Here is a 16,235-nt window from a genome sequence, read left to right on the forward strand (position 1 = left end):
TCAGAGTTGCACAATTAACAGGACATCTCTTTGATCAAGTGACTCGTGGACAAGTCTGACGTCACTACCCAAAACGTTCTGTGAACATTTTACTGATCACTCGACTGGTCTATAAAAACTTGAAAACAATCATCATTAAGTTTTTGACAGTTAATGTATTTTGTTTGTTTGATTTTTATGGGGCAAATAAAAAACTCACAGGCAAGTCGTAATTTAGTAAAAGTTTCAAACGTTTACAGAAATTTATAGCATTTCAAACGATGCTGAATGTAATATATAATGTAGAAAACTAAGCTAATTATGTGTAGTAATATCTGTTCATGGTGTTTTCAAATACAAGGGCTGACAGTCATTAACCTACTTAAAGCCATTGGACACTTTCGGTAAACAATATTTTCCAAGGCTCACACTTCGTGTACCACAACTTATATATAAAATAACAAACCTGTGAAAATTTAGGCTCAATCGGTCATCGGAGTCGGGAAAAAATAACGGGAAAACCCACCCTTGTTTCCCCAAGTTTCGCCGTGTCATGACATGTGTTTAAAATAAATCTGTAATTTTCGCTATTGAGAATTGATATTGCTTTAATGTTTTCTCAAAAAGTAAAGCATTTCATTGAATAATATTTCAAGATAAGTCTTTCGCCATTACCTTCTGTAAACCCTGTAAATTATTTGTAAATCTGTGAACTTTTTTTGTCTGTACCGAAAGTGTATAATGGCTTTAAAGGTAGTGGACACTATTGGTAATTGTCATTAACTAGCCTTCACAGTTGGTGTATCTCAACATATGCATAAAATAACCAACCTGTGAAATTTTGAGCTTAATCGGTCATCGAAGTTGTGAGATAATAATGAAAGAAAAAATTCTAAACTTGAGGTCTCAAAATCAAATTTCGTGGAAAATTACTTCTTTCTCAAAAACTATGTCTCTTCAGAGGGAGCTGTTTCTCACAATGTTTTATACCATCAACCTCTCCCCATTACTCGTAATCAAGAAAGGTTTTATGACGATAATTATTTTGAGTAATTACCAATAGTGTCCACTGCCTCCAAGACACCAGGATGAAACCCTTAGGAGGTACCCCCATAAAATAACTAACCTGTGAAAATTTGAGCTCAATCAGTCAACGAAGAAATAACACCCTTGTCACACGAAGTTCTGTGCATTTAGTTGGTTGATTTCGAGACCTCAAGTTCTAAATCTGAGGTCTCAAAATCAAATTCGTGGAAAATTACTTCTTTCTCAAAAACTATGGCACTTCAGAGGAAGCCGTTTCTCACAATGTTTTATACCATCAACCTCTCCCCACTATTTTCACCAAGAAAGGTTTTATGCTAATTATTATTTTGAGTAATTACCAAAAGTGTCCACTGCCTTTGTGGAACACGTTGCATTCGATCGGATGAGTTGGTCTATAAAAAGCGTTTCTATGGTTGGAAAGATGCTTTAAAAGTAGAATACAATGATCCATACAAGTTTGCCTTGAAATTGCGTGGTTTTCCTTTTGCTTTGCAAACTAACACGGTCAGCCATTTATTTGACTCCCCTAAATGGCCGACCGTGTTAGTCGACGAGGTAAAAAGAAAACCACGCAATTTTGAGGTATATTTGTGTGGATTATTGTATTCTACTTTTACAACATCTTTCTACCCATATGCATTTTATAACAAATGGTTACAAACGCTTTTCAAAGACCAACTCGACCAATCCAAGGTACCGGTTCCTCTAAGAAAAGATCTTGATATAGTACATGCACATCAATCTCGTTTGTCTATGAACGTACATGTACTTACTACTGTAGACTTACTTTGATACTCAAGAGAATTTAAAGATTTTATCTGATTTTTGTCACAATTAGATACCACACACAATGAGCCTACAATTATTATACAATTGAAAAAATGAGTGTTTGAGTTTGAGTTTCCTGGCCCGATGCTACAATCACCGGCCTCGAGCCTACCGTCCAGTGCTCATTTCAAGACCTGCCCATGTTGAAAATGCAGGATTTCAATGTTGTTAGTAATTTCATGTGTTATGTACATTTAAAAAAAAAAAAAAATAACAAACTATTTTTTTCCCCACACAGACATAAAACAAATCTAAATTTACATGTAGATATAAATCTGAAATTTTGCATCTGAAATACATTATAAAAAAGCCATGTATCGACCCTGAACATTTAAAAAAAGATATATTTTTTAAGTCATTAAGGCTGGCACTAACTTTCATGTTAAACATTGTCAAGGCAGCGTACACTACCTGCATTTGAATGGAAAGTAATTAGCAGTACATTCTGGAACTGAGAGAACATATGGTGCACAGGTGTTTGTTTACTGTATTATGAGCCGTTTGCCTTTAGAAAATCAACCTGTATTGTTTTGAAACACATGGCTGCGTGAAATTAAGGAGGCACCTGAAATGGCGGCTACAGCTACGGCTATGGCTAAACTCTAGCAATACTCAGCAAAAGTCTCTTAGCTTATAATAGCTGTAGCCGGTAGTTTGGTTACACTCTTCATCTACAAAACCCCTTGTCCAGATGCTGTATAGAGAGACTGGCTTTGGCGGGACTTTCTTTGGCTAAATGCTGCAGGTCTGGTTGTGGTTTCCCTCCACTGATTTCTTCCCATTGTTTTTGTTTTTAAATGGTGCTATTAAATTGTTTATTTGTTATTGTTTGTTTAGCATTCACTGGATATGTACATATGTAATTTTGTGTTTACATTGTCTCTGCTTGCACCTTGAACATCTGTAAAGATTGATTTGGCGCATTACAAATACCTACTATTATTATTATTATTATTATTATTATTATAGGCTTTGGCATAGATGTAGATCGTAGATGAGGAAAAGTACGTTTGTATTGGATTACCTACAGAGGGTACCATCGCATCAAACGCACAGAGCACCACGGCAATAAGCCTTTTTGAGATTTATGTCGGACACGATACTATGACACTGCTAGGTTTGGGTCAGTATACACCCAGTATACACCCAGTATACACCCAGTATACACCCAGTACACACCCAGTATACACCCAGTATACACCTAGTATACACCCAGTATACACCCAGTATACACCCAGTATACACCCAAATCGTAACAGTGCACTCCTGTGGTGTCCACCATACCTCAAAATGGCTGAATTGCTGAGGTTGCCTTGGATTATTTCGAGGCCTGCTACAATGTTTGCTGATAAATATACGATGCTTGGGACAATTCGCGTTGATTAAGTTGGTTTCTTACAAACAACCCTGTCGGAAGATTTTCCGGCCAGAATTTTCAGAAGATGGGTGTGGGACCAGTTTTCATGTCAATTCTGTGCTTGTTGTTTTAAACAAATTCAAATCACATGGATCTATGGGTGTTCTATTAAAATCAAATACCGAATGCATTTTGTTTGTGCCTTGTCCTAAAACATAATCACTTGGTATTCACTCCACTCGCCTCATGAAATGAAATAGTTCATATTTTACCTCGCGATTTTATTCGGTAACAATGCACACATGCAAGTAATGTAAGCAACATTTGTATAGCAGTTACCAATGAAGTAGTTCACTTTGTGTACTGCCTTCAACTTTTAGAGTTTCAAAGAAAGAACAGAAGGGATTGTCAAAGGAAGTCAACGTCGTCCGGAATTCCGATTTTGATGAATTGAAATGTAAAGTCATTGGTAACTTTTGAAGGAAAACAAAATTTGGATTTCAGTTTAGAAAAGTGCTTTCTCATACTGGTGGTATTGAGAGACATTTCACCGCATACAGGCCAATGCCATTCATTGTACTGCATGTAGCTTGAGAAGTTTGAACATTGCCCTCCCATTGTGTGAACATTCAATACTTTCCACTGTAGTTTCTAGGATAATCTTTGCCAGCCTGCAATGTGATAACATGTAGCGCAAATGCCTACTTTTTCAGTACACAGTCAACCATCCGACTGTCTGATTAAATTAAAAAACATCCACTTCTGTTTTGAATGACAGACAGGCTTACACAAGCCTCCAATGATATCATAAAAGAATACAGATTGTTGACCCTACGAATACCCTCCCAATGTCTGACCATTCAATATCATCTAATTAGTTTTCAATGATATAGGGCCCCCTAACATGTAGAAAAACAAATCAGTGATGTGGTAAAGAATGCAATCAGTCAAACTTTCCACTGTCCGTTCAATCAAATATGCCAGCCTGCAATACATAATGTGTGTATCGCTGTGTTACCAGTGTGATGTGATGCATTATGATAGTAAACAGGTGTATGAACACTTTGCATAGTACCCACCCACAGTCAACCCTCCTACTAAACTGACCTTTCAATATCATCCACTGTACTTGTATTCCAGTATTTTTTTTAACTTATTGATTAATCCCATCTGTGTAATGTCTAAATGAGAGGAAAAAAATGCATGCTTGGTAAGCTTGGGCAATATCACGAGATTGTCGAATATCGCGATACTAACTTGGAAACGATTTCGATATCGAATCGATTTGGTTTTAATCGAAATATCGATACATCGATCGCGATATATCGCAATAACGATTAAATGTCGCAATATCGGGATGTATTTTCTAGCTGAGACATCTTGCACCCCATAGGTTTGGAGTAAAACCAGAAGAATAGGTCATTAGAACACCTCTCTTATGCTGTGACTGTCTCTTCTACAACTTTCACTTTGAGTTTGAAGACTGACGATGTCAAATTTAATTAATCGCGATTATATCGAATATCGCGATATATGGTCGGCGATCTATCGTGAATAAAATAAATCGATATCGCCCAGCTTAATGCTTGTAACAGCCCAATGTTGATTATAACCACTGGACACACAGTGTTATAAAACTTGCTTCGAATCAAAGTGTTAAAAACTCAAGTTGTGCCTTTTGAAAGTTGACCTTGGATTGTGGTAGGAAAAGTTCCTGGTCAACCGGAAATGGTTTACAAAATACCTGGCTCCATACACTTCCTATTTGATTGTGCAAGATTATTCTAAATACTGAAAGGCATTTTTTACCGACAAGGTTCGTTAAAAGAAATAGTATTGATTGAGGGTTTTGTAACTTTGATGATTATACAGAAATGAATGGTCTCTAAGGGATAATTGTGCGTATTGCTGTGGTTATCTTTGCAAAGTTCCTATACATAAATTTATACCTTTATGCACAAAGTGCCCCTTACCAGAGGAAAATCGCTGTGCCTCTTCAGGGCCGAACAAGCCTTGCTCTTTGAACTTTTTGTTAAGTAGCCAACCTGGCCGAACTCTGGGTTTAATTTGCCCACAGGAAGTTTTAGTAGCCATGCTTTTACACACTGTCAGAAGTGTATCTTTCTGATGCAATTTAGCTAACACAACCGATATAATAGGCAAATAAAGTTACACTCTAACACTCAAAACAAAACATGTTTGGGGTTAAACAAAGAATTGACTAGAGTGGGATTCGAACCAACTGAGCTATCTAGCCCTATGTTGGCGGTGTCCCTTTTTTGTCAATATCTTTAGGGACACCGCCAACATAGTGCTGCATAGCTCAGTTGGTAGAGCACCGGCACGTTAATCAGGAGGTCGTTGGTTTGAATCCCACTCTAGTCAATTTCTTGTTCAACCCCAAAAAATCATTTCAAAATTTACCCAGTCAGTTTCCCTTGTGGTTTATATTGATAACTCAAAAATAAATTAACAGATTTAAAAATGTACTATTCATATCTGAATGGAGCTTTTTAAACAAGTAGGTTTCACAGTTTTTATTAGGCTTTAGGGCAAGTTGAGAGGTGGTGTTTTCTAGCCCAGAGCAGTTCTACTAGACTATGTCACGCTCGCTAGGCTAGTGTCAAGGGCGAGCCCTGGCAAAGTTTAAGGTCCGGACTTTTCTTTTGTTCAAGAGAAAAAGAAGAAGAACTCACATTCATGCTTGGGCATGGGCATTTCCGCTCGTCTGACGAGTGCTAGGATGAGGAAGATGACGATTGGCCATGTCAACTCAATCACGAGACGAAACTTTGAAGGAAAGAAAATAATAATAAATATCAAAGTCTTATATAGTGCACGTATCTACCAAACAAGGTACTCAAGGCGCTGAATACATATCTAAACTTTCAGAACGATAGGTAATTGCAATGCAGTGATGAATTCTGGGACCCAATTATTTAGCACCTTGTAAGGGTTTACAGGGTACAGTTACCACGCATACAACAGCCACAGCCAGGAACACCGGGGCGAACCCCTTCTCTTTTCGGAAAGTGCACTGGGTTCTTTTACATGCGTTACACACAACACATGGGACCAACGGCTTTACGTCCCATCTGAAGGACAAAGCAATGGTTTTTGAACCCAAACTCTGCTGATCAGAAACACCAGAGTTTGAAATTCGGTGCTCTTAACCGCTCGACACTTCCGACTTCCAATGTATCAATGAAGCCAGAGAAAAATTGAATTTAAATAGTTTCTTGCTACAAAGACTCACTGTAATGTTTTAAAACAAAAGCAAAGAACTCACAAACAAATTTCAAGTTCAAAATCGTACAGATAGGTAATAGAATTTGATATCCACAGCTTCATAGAATGAAGTTTTTGCTAAACACAAAACAAAAGGTAAGCTTTCTACTATCATTGTCTCCAAACAGTGTAAGTTTAATGTAAATCTGTGGACATTGTGTTTTGTGTTAAAAAAGTAACCAAAATAACAGGTCCTGTGAAAAAAATGTTTTTAAGGGTCTAGTAAAAATTCTGAGCTAGGCCTATATTTTTCAAAACTGTATTTTCCAGAGGGTTTTTTTGAAATTAAGTCCTTTACTGTGCCTACAAAGTACAAGTACTACTATTTCCTGTAACATCATGTGAATTTGTTTCAAAAGCTCAATGCTTTGGTCTGCAGCGAAAATTCGGAGTATGGTCCAGAGGAAATTTTCTTTAAATTTAAGTCCTGTGCTATACCAACAAGTACCATTTCCTGCAACATAATGGGAATTTGTTTCAAAAGATTTCAAAGGGATGACTCATACGGTCTATCAAAAATACTGCCTGGTTGATTTTGCACAATGGTCAAATGGCACTGTGGGAAGGAAAACAGTGCAAACAGCGTTCCGGTTTCCTTCCCAGAATGTTGACATATTTTGTGCGAAATTAACCAGGTGGTATTTGTGATAAACCTGGGGATGAATTAAGAAGTTCATGTCAGCTTAAAACTTGCAAACAAAAATTAATATCTTGACGCTTCTACCCCAGCAGATTCTTTCTTGAAGACTCTGCTAGGGTAGAAATGTCAGACCATTAACCATTTTTGCACCATACCTGTGCATGTAGGTCCGTTTGGTTGGAAAGCAGTTTGCAACAGCTAAGTCTATTTTCTCATTTTAAAACTTGCCGCATAAGTTTTGAACTTTACCCTGGTTCCTACTTTGAGCTAAATGCATCACCTCACATTGAATGTTTAAGTGCTTACCTTCTGTCGACGACGGAGAGTGAAGTTCTTCCACGTCAATAGTGACAGCTGAGAGAAGAACTTCATCTTGCTCTTTTCTAATACCCGTCTAAGATTCTACAAGTTTGTAAATTTCAAAGTTCTGACAATTTAGTAGAAAGTATCGGTTCTGGTCATTTCTAAAACCATCTTGAGAATTACTCCTACAGAGACTGCTGTGTGGGATCAAGTCAGCATGGTACTGTAATGGCGTTTGATTCTTGAACTTGAACGACTTCTCTGGTTGTAGTCGGGTGAGCTTTCTACTCAGTTAACTTTCATAATATGACCTGTAAAAGAACAAAACAGTTGATTATACAATCGCTAACAGAAGAAAAAGCTAACAATTATTTCAAACAACTGGGAAAATGATGAAGCAGGGGTATTGCACTATTGGTAATTACTCAAAATAATAATTAGCATAAAACCTTACTTGGTAACGAGTAATGGGGAGAGGTTGATGGTATAAAACATTGTTAGAAACCGCTCCCTCTGAAGTGCCATAGTTTTTGAGAAAGAAGTAATCTTCCACGAATTTAATTTAAACACCTCAGATTTATAACTTTAGGTCTCAAAATCAACCATCTACGTAAACGCACACAACTTCATATATGAAAAGGGTGTTTTTGTCTTTCATAATTATCTCGCAAGTTCGATGGCCGATTGAGCTCAAATTTTCAAAGGTTTGTTATTTTATGTATAAAATGACAATGTTGAGATACACCAGCTGTGAAGGCTAGTCTTTGACAATTACCAATAGTGTCCACTGCCTTTAACTCTTTATGAAACCCACACCAGCTTTAAAAGTTGTACACTACATAATTATGCATGATATGCGAGCAGCTGCTGACATTGACAACCATAGTCTGCACTAAGCAATCACAACACACACACACACACAGTACGCTGTAAATGTCAACAACAGTCCCTAGAAAACTACCTACGTGTACACTACAGTCTACAGTGAGTGAGTGCACAAGAATTTATGTTATGAAATAAACCCTGAAACAAAAACGAGATGAACAGTATACCACCCTACAACCTGACGATTCAGACAATAGGCAACAATTTTACTTACCTTGCACCGCCGGTTCCCAAACAAGTTATGATCCCAGATCTGGCGGGCTGCTTTATACTGCCTGTGACTGTTGTTGCGTATCATATAAAAATTAAAAAAAGTATTACGCGAAATAACATACAGTCACGAAATTACAATCAATTTGGAAACAGAGGGCGCTGTTCAAGTACAAATCCGCGGTACACTAAAAAAAACGTGGAATTTACGTCGCCGAAGTCAGCTAAATTCTTATGGATTTTATGCGAGCCATATCCGTTTTTGTAAGAAAATACACCTCGGCAACCCGGTAGGATAACTTTGGCATTGTTGGTTGTCCTTAAAACTCGACAAAATGCCCAAGTTAACAGCGGACTTGATTGAGCAGGCCGCGCAGTACACAAACGCGTTGAAGGAACGCGAGATTGATTTACGTGGTAAGTACTATCGAAATCCGTGTATTTTCGACACTGAAGTACCATCGTGCTTTATTTGAATTCCCTTTATTAATAAACGAATTAACCAAACGCTAGTAAATGTGTCTTTACTCTTCATCAGATAATTCATCACAATCATCAATGTAATACATAAAAATAATTGCCTTTGTTTGTTAACTTGTTCGTTGAACTTCAATAAGTTCAACTTGTTTGGATTGAATTGATTCGTAATTAGTAAATCATTGGGGTCGCACTAAATACCGACAACTCACGACCCCTCACGACAACTCACGACAACAATTTTAAATGCACTTTAACAGAACATTTGAACGTAATTCAACCGTTAAATATGTGCACAAGAGTCATATGCATCTAAATCACTTTCAAACTGTTGAAAAAATTGTATTTTTAACTGTAAAAAAGGTGTTTTTTACCCCGAATTTAGTAACGAACGGTAATATCCGCCATGTTGTCTTAAGTGCGGCTGAAGACAAATCACAAATGCATTAAAAAAACATAATTGTCATTCATTGTATTTTTATTGAACTTTGGAAGTTGACGTGTGTATGAAATGTAATAAAAATACAAACATTTGACAATCAATAAACTACATGTATGTATGTGAGGTCCATTAGCACCATGTCATGCATGGATGTGTAACTCGTACGGAGCACACAGAAGGAGGGGAGATTACAAGAAGTCAGCCATCGTCGAGCACTCCAACATTCTCTGTCATCAAGGTTTATCGCGAATAGCAAAATATCAAGAGAGGGCGCTGTTGAACCCAGTCAAAGGTATAGGCGTTGTGTGCGCGAGTCGTAGAAACTACATAGAAACCGCCCCATGTTCCTTCCCACATTGCATTGCGTTTCTGAATCGCAATAAACCTTATAAACAAGTTAAACATTAGCAGTGATTGGATTTTTTAAGCATGCAGACACGCCGGCTAGTTGCGATAACGTAACCCACGCTCTCGGGAGGAGGGTTACGCTATTGCAACTAACACGCAGGCCTGATGCTTTGGTGCTTTTTTCCCTTGGTAAAAGGCACCTCTTAATAAGAAAATTGGGGCATTAAGATGTACATGTACCAATGCTAAGAGTTTGGTAATGACTAGAGATGGGCCTGAACATGACAAAAATAATGTAATCTTATTCATTGTGTTTTTTAGGTTACAAAATCCCAGTGATTGAGAATTTGGGTGCAACCCTTGACCAGTTTGACACCCTTGATTTCTCTGACAATGAGCTGCGTAAACTGGAAGGATTCCCTCTGTTACGAAGACTCAAATGTCTACTGCTAAACAACAACAGAATATGGTAAGAAGTTTGTCGACATACAGTAAATACATGATCTTCCTGTCAATGGAACTCACCAAACTCCCACAAGGGGATATGAACACCAGGTATATCTATCTCTCTCATACAAACATTGGTTAAACGTCTATGATTATGTTGCACAAGTCAAGAAATGGTGATTCAGTAACTAGCCGACAATCATTTTGACATCAGTGGTTAGCATAGGGTTCAAATCCATAACCTTGTGATTGCAAGTTCTGCACTCTAACCACTGGATGACTACGGTGACCATCGTCCCTAAAAGATGGGGTATACTTTTGGTAATTGTCGAAGACCAGAATTTTCACTTGGTTTATCCTAACATGCATAAAATAACAGGAAATTTGTTGTTGAACTTGTTAATCGAAGTTGCAAGAAAATAATGACAGAAAAATACACCCTTGTTGCATAGAATTGTGTGTTTTCAGATGCAAACCCTGTTACATGTGTAAACCTGACTGCCGCTTGGTAACTTGATAAGTGACTTATTGTATCTTTGCCTATCAGTTTCAGTATTAACATTCCATGTATATTCTGACTTTCCACTATTTTATAAAATTCAAGCTTTTTATGTCTTGTCTCTGTCCACTCTTTTTCAGTCGAATCTCGGAGGGATTAGAGAAGAATCTTCCTCGCTTGGAGTCAGTCATCCTCACAAACAACTTGATGCAAGAACTTGTAAGTATTAACATGCTCATGATTAAATCACTTGTTTATGGTGTCTTTACCAACAATTTTTTTCCTGAACAATAATTCCTTTAATGTGTGGGGAAAAAGTTTTACCAACAATTTTATTCCTGGAAAATAATTCCTAATGTTTTGGGGAAAAAGTAAAGGCCTTTGAAGAAAGCAAACATTTGAAGCATTCTTGGGCCATTTCCAGGCTGTCATCAAATTTCCAGCAATGTTTATATATTTCACAGTGCTGCAACATCAAACATAGCCTGGAACTGGATCCCTACCTCTAGTTCCCTTATCCTCCTGTTTTTTTTTTGTTTTTTTTGTTGTTTTTTATAAATCAAAGCTAAGTCTAGTTCTTGTGATTCTCTCCATGTTATCCAGGGTGATCTGGACCCACTAGCAACCATCGCCACACTGACAACACTAAGGTAGGGATACAATGTATCTTGGAAAACATTGTTCGAAACCGTCTTGTCTTAGAACTGTACAAAGTCTTACATAGTTTCTTGTTTCTTAAAAATATTTTTGATTTTGTTATTTCAAATAAGAAACCACAAGGGAACTGACTGTTGGTGGTCTCCCAATTGTGTCAACATCTTGACTAGAGCAGGATTTGAACCAATAACCTCTTGTTTAACGTGCCGACACTCTACCAACTGAGCTCTCTAGCCCTATGTTGGCGGTGTCCCTATTTTGGCAATATCTTTGTTTGGGGTTGCTTGTCAGAAGCCATACAGCCATTTACTGCCTTGTGACCAGGGATCACACCCTTAAGTTTAAGATACAACCTGGGAAGCTGCAGCCAGGGGATCAACTTATTTGATTAATTGTTATGATTTATTTATTTGTTTGTCCTTGTTGATGACTAATAAACACTTTCTCTTTCATTTAGTCTGTTAAGAAACCCCCTGACTAATCGCAAACATTACCGGCTATACACCATTCACAAGATTCCACAGATAAGGGTACTAGACTTCAGAAGGGTCAGACAAAAGGTAATGTTGATTTGTTTTATTTTGTTTTCTCTTTGAGTATCGTTTTTAGACCATGGGATGATCGCTAAAATTGTTCAAAACTGTAGCCCCCATGTTGGGGCCACGCAATTTTTGCTTGGTGATAATTCTGTAGTTGGTTCTCGGTTCAACGTTTCAATCAGTATGCTGTGATTGTCTTCAGGAGAAATGTACTTTTTATAAATCAAAATTCTCAAAGGATTGTTTGATTCATACTTATTTTACTCGGTTACACCTTTAGGAGAGAGAGGCGGCTAATCACTTGTTCAAAGGAAAGAAAGGACAACAACTCTCCAAGGACCTCGGTCGAAGATCCAAAACGTAAGTGTCCTCTCAGTCCAATCTTCGGAGCAGAAGGAAAGACCAGGGTTCGATTTCACAAAGATAGTCCTAACCTCGGCCTAGGACTCTTTAAAAGTTATTCAAAACATAAAGCTTGTCCTAAGTTTGTATTCGATGGGTAATCCCATAATATGGTTTTTACTATTTTTACAAGAACTTGTTATAACTGTTTTAACTGCGAAAGAAAACACATCAACAGTTCTGAGTTTTTTAGTCTATGTCAACTGTTGGATCAAACTACGTACGTAGTATGAGAATGTGTTCATATAGTTCAACCAGTGTGAGAAGTCATAGATTTTTATGAGGCAATTGAAAGAGTTTCATTTTAGAAAATACTTTGTTGTGATTTGTCTAGGTTTGTACCGGGAGCACCTGTTGTGGGTGAGGGTGATGCAAAGCCTGGTCCTTCACCTCAAGATTATGCCGCAATCAAGGTAAGCACTCCCACATTAGAAAAACTGTTGTTGGTGAGCAAAATCACCTGAAAGAAACCCTAGTTCTTAGTCCTGGCAGGAAGTGTCCGGCTTTGGCATAGAACAGCACAAAGCATCAGCACATTGTCTTCTTTCGCAACAGTTTTGTCATCAGTTGAGTACAAAAGCTCTGAATGCATTTTTGTATGTATTTAGTAAGTCTTTAAGTGCTACCACTCCCTCCCTTGTTTTATCTGTCAGACTATCTCTATCATTCTTTTGCATAAAAACAGATGGTTGTTTTGGAAAGTCATTAGTTCAAAAAAGAAAATGTGTTATTTCATGAGTGTTTTTTGTCCTTCTAGCTTAAGCAATTGGCAATCCTACATAATACTTTGCTTATCTGTGCCCCCCCACCCTCCCACTCGCCCCTCTCTATCCTCTCTAGGAAGCTATAGTCAATGCCACTTCATTGGAGGAAGTCGAGAGATTAAACCAGATGTTAAAAACCGGCCAGGTACCAGGAAAAGAGTCACTGAATAAGAAGCGTGCAGGTATGTTGACACTCATCACTGGTAACCTGTTAGTTCTTATTACTGTCACAGAAATGCATGGAACTTGCCCATGGCAAAGCAGCCCAACTCGACAAATGACATTTTGAGAAAAGCAAGTGAAGAGATAAACTGTTGTGGCTTAAAACAAGACAAGAATGTAAAAAGCCATCAGAACTCAATTCTGATGCACAAGACAATACAGCTCGGTTATGACCTGCTATTGACAAGCCGCGTTTCAGTTAGACAAGATTTTATACCTCTTTTGCTTCATTCTCCATAAGGCACTGGACGCTATTGGTAATTGTTAAAGACCAGTATTCTCACTTGGTGTATCCCAACATATGCATAAAATAACAAATCTGTAAAAATTTGGACTCAATTGGTCAATCGAAGTTGCAAGAAAATAATAAAAGAAAAAACACCCTTGTTGCACAAATTTGTGTGCTTTCAGATGCCTAAAAAGGCAATGTTTCTCACAATGTTGTATTTTATCAGTAGCTCTCCATTGGTTATTACCAAGTAAGTTTTGATGCTAACAATTATATCGAGTAATTACCAAAAGTGTCCAGTTCCTTTAAGTTATCAATACTTTAAAGCTTGTTACCCAATCTTTTTCCACAATAAGTTTTAATAACAACATTTAACCATCAATTCCTCGAGGTAGACTCCTGCCAGATTTCATTTAGTACTTCCAATTTTGAATCTTGAATGAGGTATGTATTGAATTGGTATTTTGTGAATCGGATCTTCAGAAAGTATAAACTATTTCTTTTTGAGATGTTTTTCTCTATCTTTGCTCATCTTCAAAACCTTTAAAAGATGTAGAAATTGAATTTATTTCTTGTTGGTTGTTTAAAGACATGGACACTATTGGTAATTGTCAAAGACCAGTCTTCTCACTTGGTGTATCTCAACATATGCATCATGTGCATAATGTAACTCACCTGTGAAAATTTGAACTCATTGGTCGTTGAAGTTTGCCAGATAACTATGAAAGAAAAAACACCCTTGTCACACAAAGTTGTGTGCTTTCAGATGCGTGATTTCGAGACCTCAAAATCTAATTCTGAGGTCTCGAAATCAAATTTGTTGAAAACTACCTCTTTCTCAAAAACTACGTCACTTCAGAGGGAGCCGTTTCTCACAATGTTTTATACTATCAACCTCTCCCCATTACTCGTTACCAAGTAAGGTTGTATGCTAATAATTATTTTGAGTACCAATTACCAATAGTGTCCACTGCCTTTAAAGAAAACTGTAAGTCAATAGTGGTTGAAATACAACATTTTCTTAAAAAAAATTGATTGCCTAAACAGACGTATGTAGATGTAGGTATGCAAAATAAAAAAGTAAACTTTAGAACCTAAAATAATGTTCATCTTCATTTTATCTTTGTTTTTGTGATATTTAGAAGAGCAGATTGTTGAAGAGGAGGAAGACATGGAGCAAGAGGAAACTCCTCCAGAGGTGGTGAACGGCGCTGCTGCGCTCTCCGTGGCATGATTGGAGTACCATAGACTTATAGCAGGCCTTGAAATAACCCATGGCACACACAGCGATTTCCGTGATGCCCTGTGTGCTTTTGCTGCGGTACCCTTTGAAAAGTTCCAAGCCCACGGCACCCACAGTGCTTGCCGTAGTACTCTTTGCAAAGTTCCAAACGTTCCCGTGGTGCCCTATGCCGTCGCTGTGGTGCCCTTTGCAAAGTTCCAAAACAAATTTAAATCTCCCTCATAGAGTCACCCTTAACAAACGAAAAGACAGTTCTACTTTTCAGGCCTTGAAATAATCCGCAGCAGCCACAGCGATTGCCGTGGAAGGTGCCCTTTGCAACGTTCAATACAAATTTAAAATCTTCCTCAAAGAGGTGCTTCCTCAAAGAGGTGCCCCTTATCAGAGGAAAGACCGGTCTACTTTTCAGGCCTCGAAATAACCTGTGGCACGGACAGCAATTGCAGTAGTAACCTGTGCTTTTGCTGTGGTGCCCATTGCTAAGTTCCAAAACAAATTTAAATCTTCCTTCTAGAACCTGCCCCTTACCAAAGGAAAATTAATAATAATAATAATAATAATAATAACTAGTGTTTATATAGCACTTGTTCAGACCGCGGAGGGCGTCTCAAAGCGCTTCCAACATTATTACCCCTGGTCACTGGGCCTTAATTCATTCCTTAAACCATCTCAGCTACCTGGTGGGGAGTATACAGCCTGTACAACACAGGCATTTACCCCTGGGTGGAGAGAAGCAATTATAGTCAAGTGTCTTGCTGAGGGACACAAGTGTCACGCACGGGATTGCTGTGGCCTTTCAAGAGGGACGTTCAAGGCCTGTTATGGGTTGCATCAAATTATTTGGTATGGGGACCTAGGTGCCTTAATTAGAACATTTGTTCTTAATGAGGTTTTGGGGTCATCTCACCAAGAAAAGATGGTTTTACTGAAGATAACATACACTTCATGATCATGCTGGTTGTAAATATTGTAGTGTTTAGGTGTTGCGTAAAAAATGACGGCAGCTACTTGATATTAACTTGAAAAGAAAAAATCTTGGCCTTTGTTGGAAAAAATGAACATTTAAGGAGATTGTTTTGATCATAACTTTTGTTTGTGTTCTTGAAGGATTCAGTGGATATTTGTTATTTTGGATACATTGTACAAAGATGTGTATTGACACATTAGTGGTAAAAAAAAAGACATAATTAGTATTTTTGTTTTTGTCATTTTCATTTTTCCACACACCTGTGTCTTCAGAACAGAGACAATGGCATACTTGTAATTATTTGTTTTCTTGTTTCTATTTGTTATTTTTAGATAGATATTTGTGTTTTTTATCCACATTTCGACTGATTAAGCCACCATCTTTATCATTCTGCAGCCATAATATATTACTCCAATTCTAAGCGAGGTCCGAAACGGCTACATCTGCCAGTGTTCTACTTCT

General features: G+C 37.7%; 2 protein-coding genes across 4 annotated transcripts in view; one reads left to right on the top strand and one right to left on the bottom strand.

Annotated features, from left to right (window-relative positions):
- Window positions 1–8,614, bottom strand: part of LOC117297360 (phospholipid-transporting ATPase ABCA1-like) — a 72,718-nt gene extending 64,104 nt beyond the window's left edge. For all 3 annotated transcript variants that reach the window (XM_033780344.1, XM_033780342.1, XM_033780341.1), the window contains exons 1-3: window positions 8,542–8,614; window positions 7,446–7,753; window positions 5,908–6,001 (exon numbers count right to left, since the gene is read on the bottom strand). In XM_033780344.1, coding sequence (XP_033636235.1) covers window positions 5,908–6,001; window positions 7,446–7,511 — 160 coding nt within the window. In that variant the 5' untranslated portion in view covers window positions 7,512–7,753; window positions 8,542–8,614. The remainder of the gene's footprint in view (window positions 1–5,907; window positions 6,002–7,445; window positions 7,754–8,541) is intronic.
- A 90-nt stretch (window positions 8,615–8,704) lies between these two features.
- LOC117297582 (U2 small nuclear ribonucleoprotein A'-like) lies at window positions 8,705–15,474 on the top strand. Its single transcript, XM_033780686.1, has 9 exons — window positions 8,705–8,954; window positions 10,126–10,273; window positions 10,891–10,969; window positions 11,354–11,400; window positions 11,865–11,967; window positions 12,227–12,306; window positions 12,683–12,761; window positions 13,189–13,294; window positions 14,706–15,474. The coding sequence occupies exons 1-9, from the start codon at window positions 8,873–8,875 to the stop codon at window positions 14,795–14,797; spliced, it is 816 nt and encodes a 271-aa protein (XP_033636577.1). The 5' UTR covers window positions 8,705–8,872; the 3' UTR covers window positions 14,798–15,474.
- Window positions 15,475–16,235: the final 761 nt, after the last annotated feature.

The sequence above is a fragment of the Asterias rubens genome, chromosome 12 (assembly GCF_902459465.1).
Source record: "Asterias rubens chromosome 12, eAstRub1.3, whole genome shotgun sequence".
In the NCBI taxonomy this organism is placed as follows: domain Eukaryota; kingdom Metazoa; phylum Echinodermata; class Asteroidea; order Forcipulatida; family Asteriidae; genus Asterias; species Asterias rubens.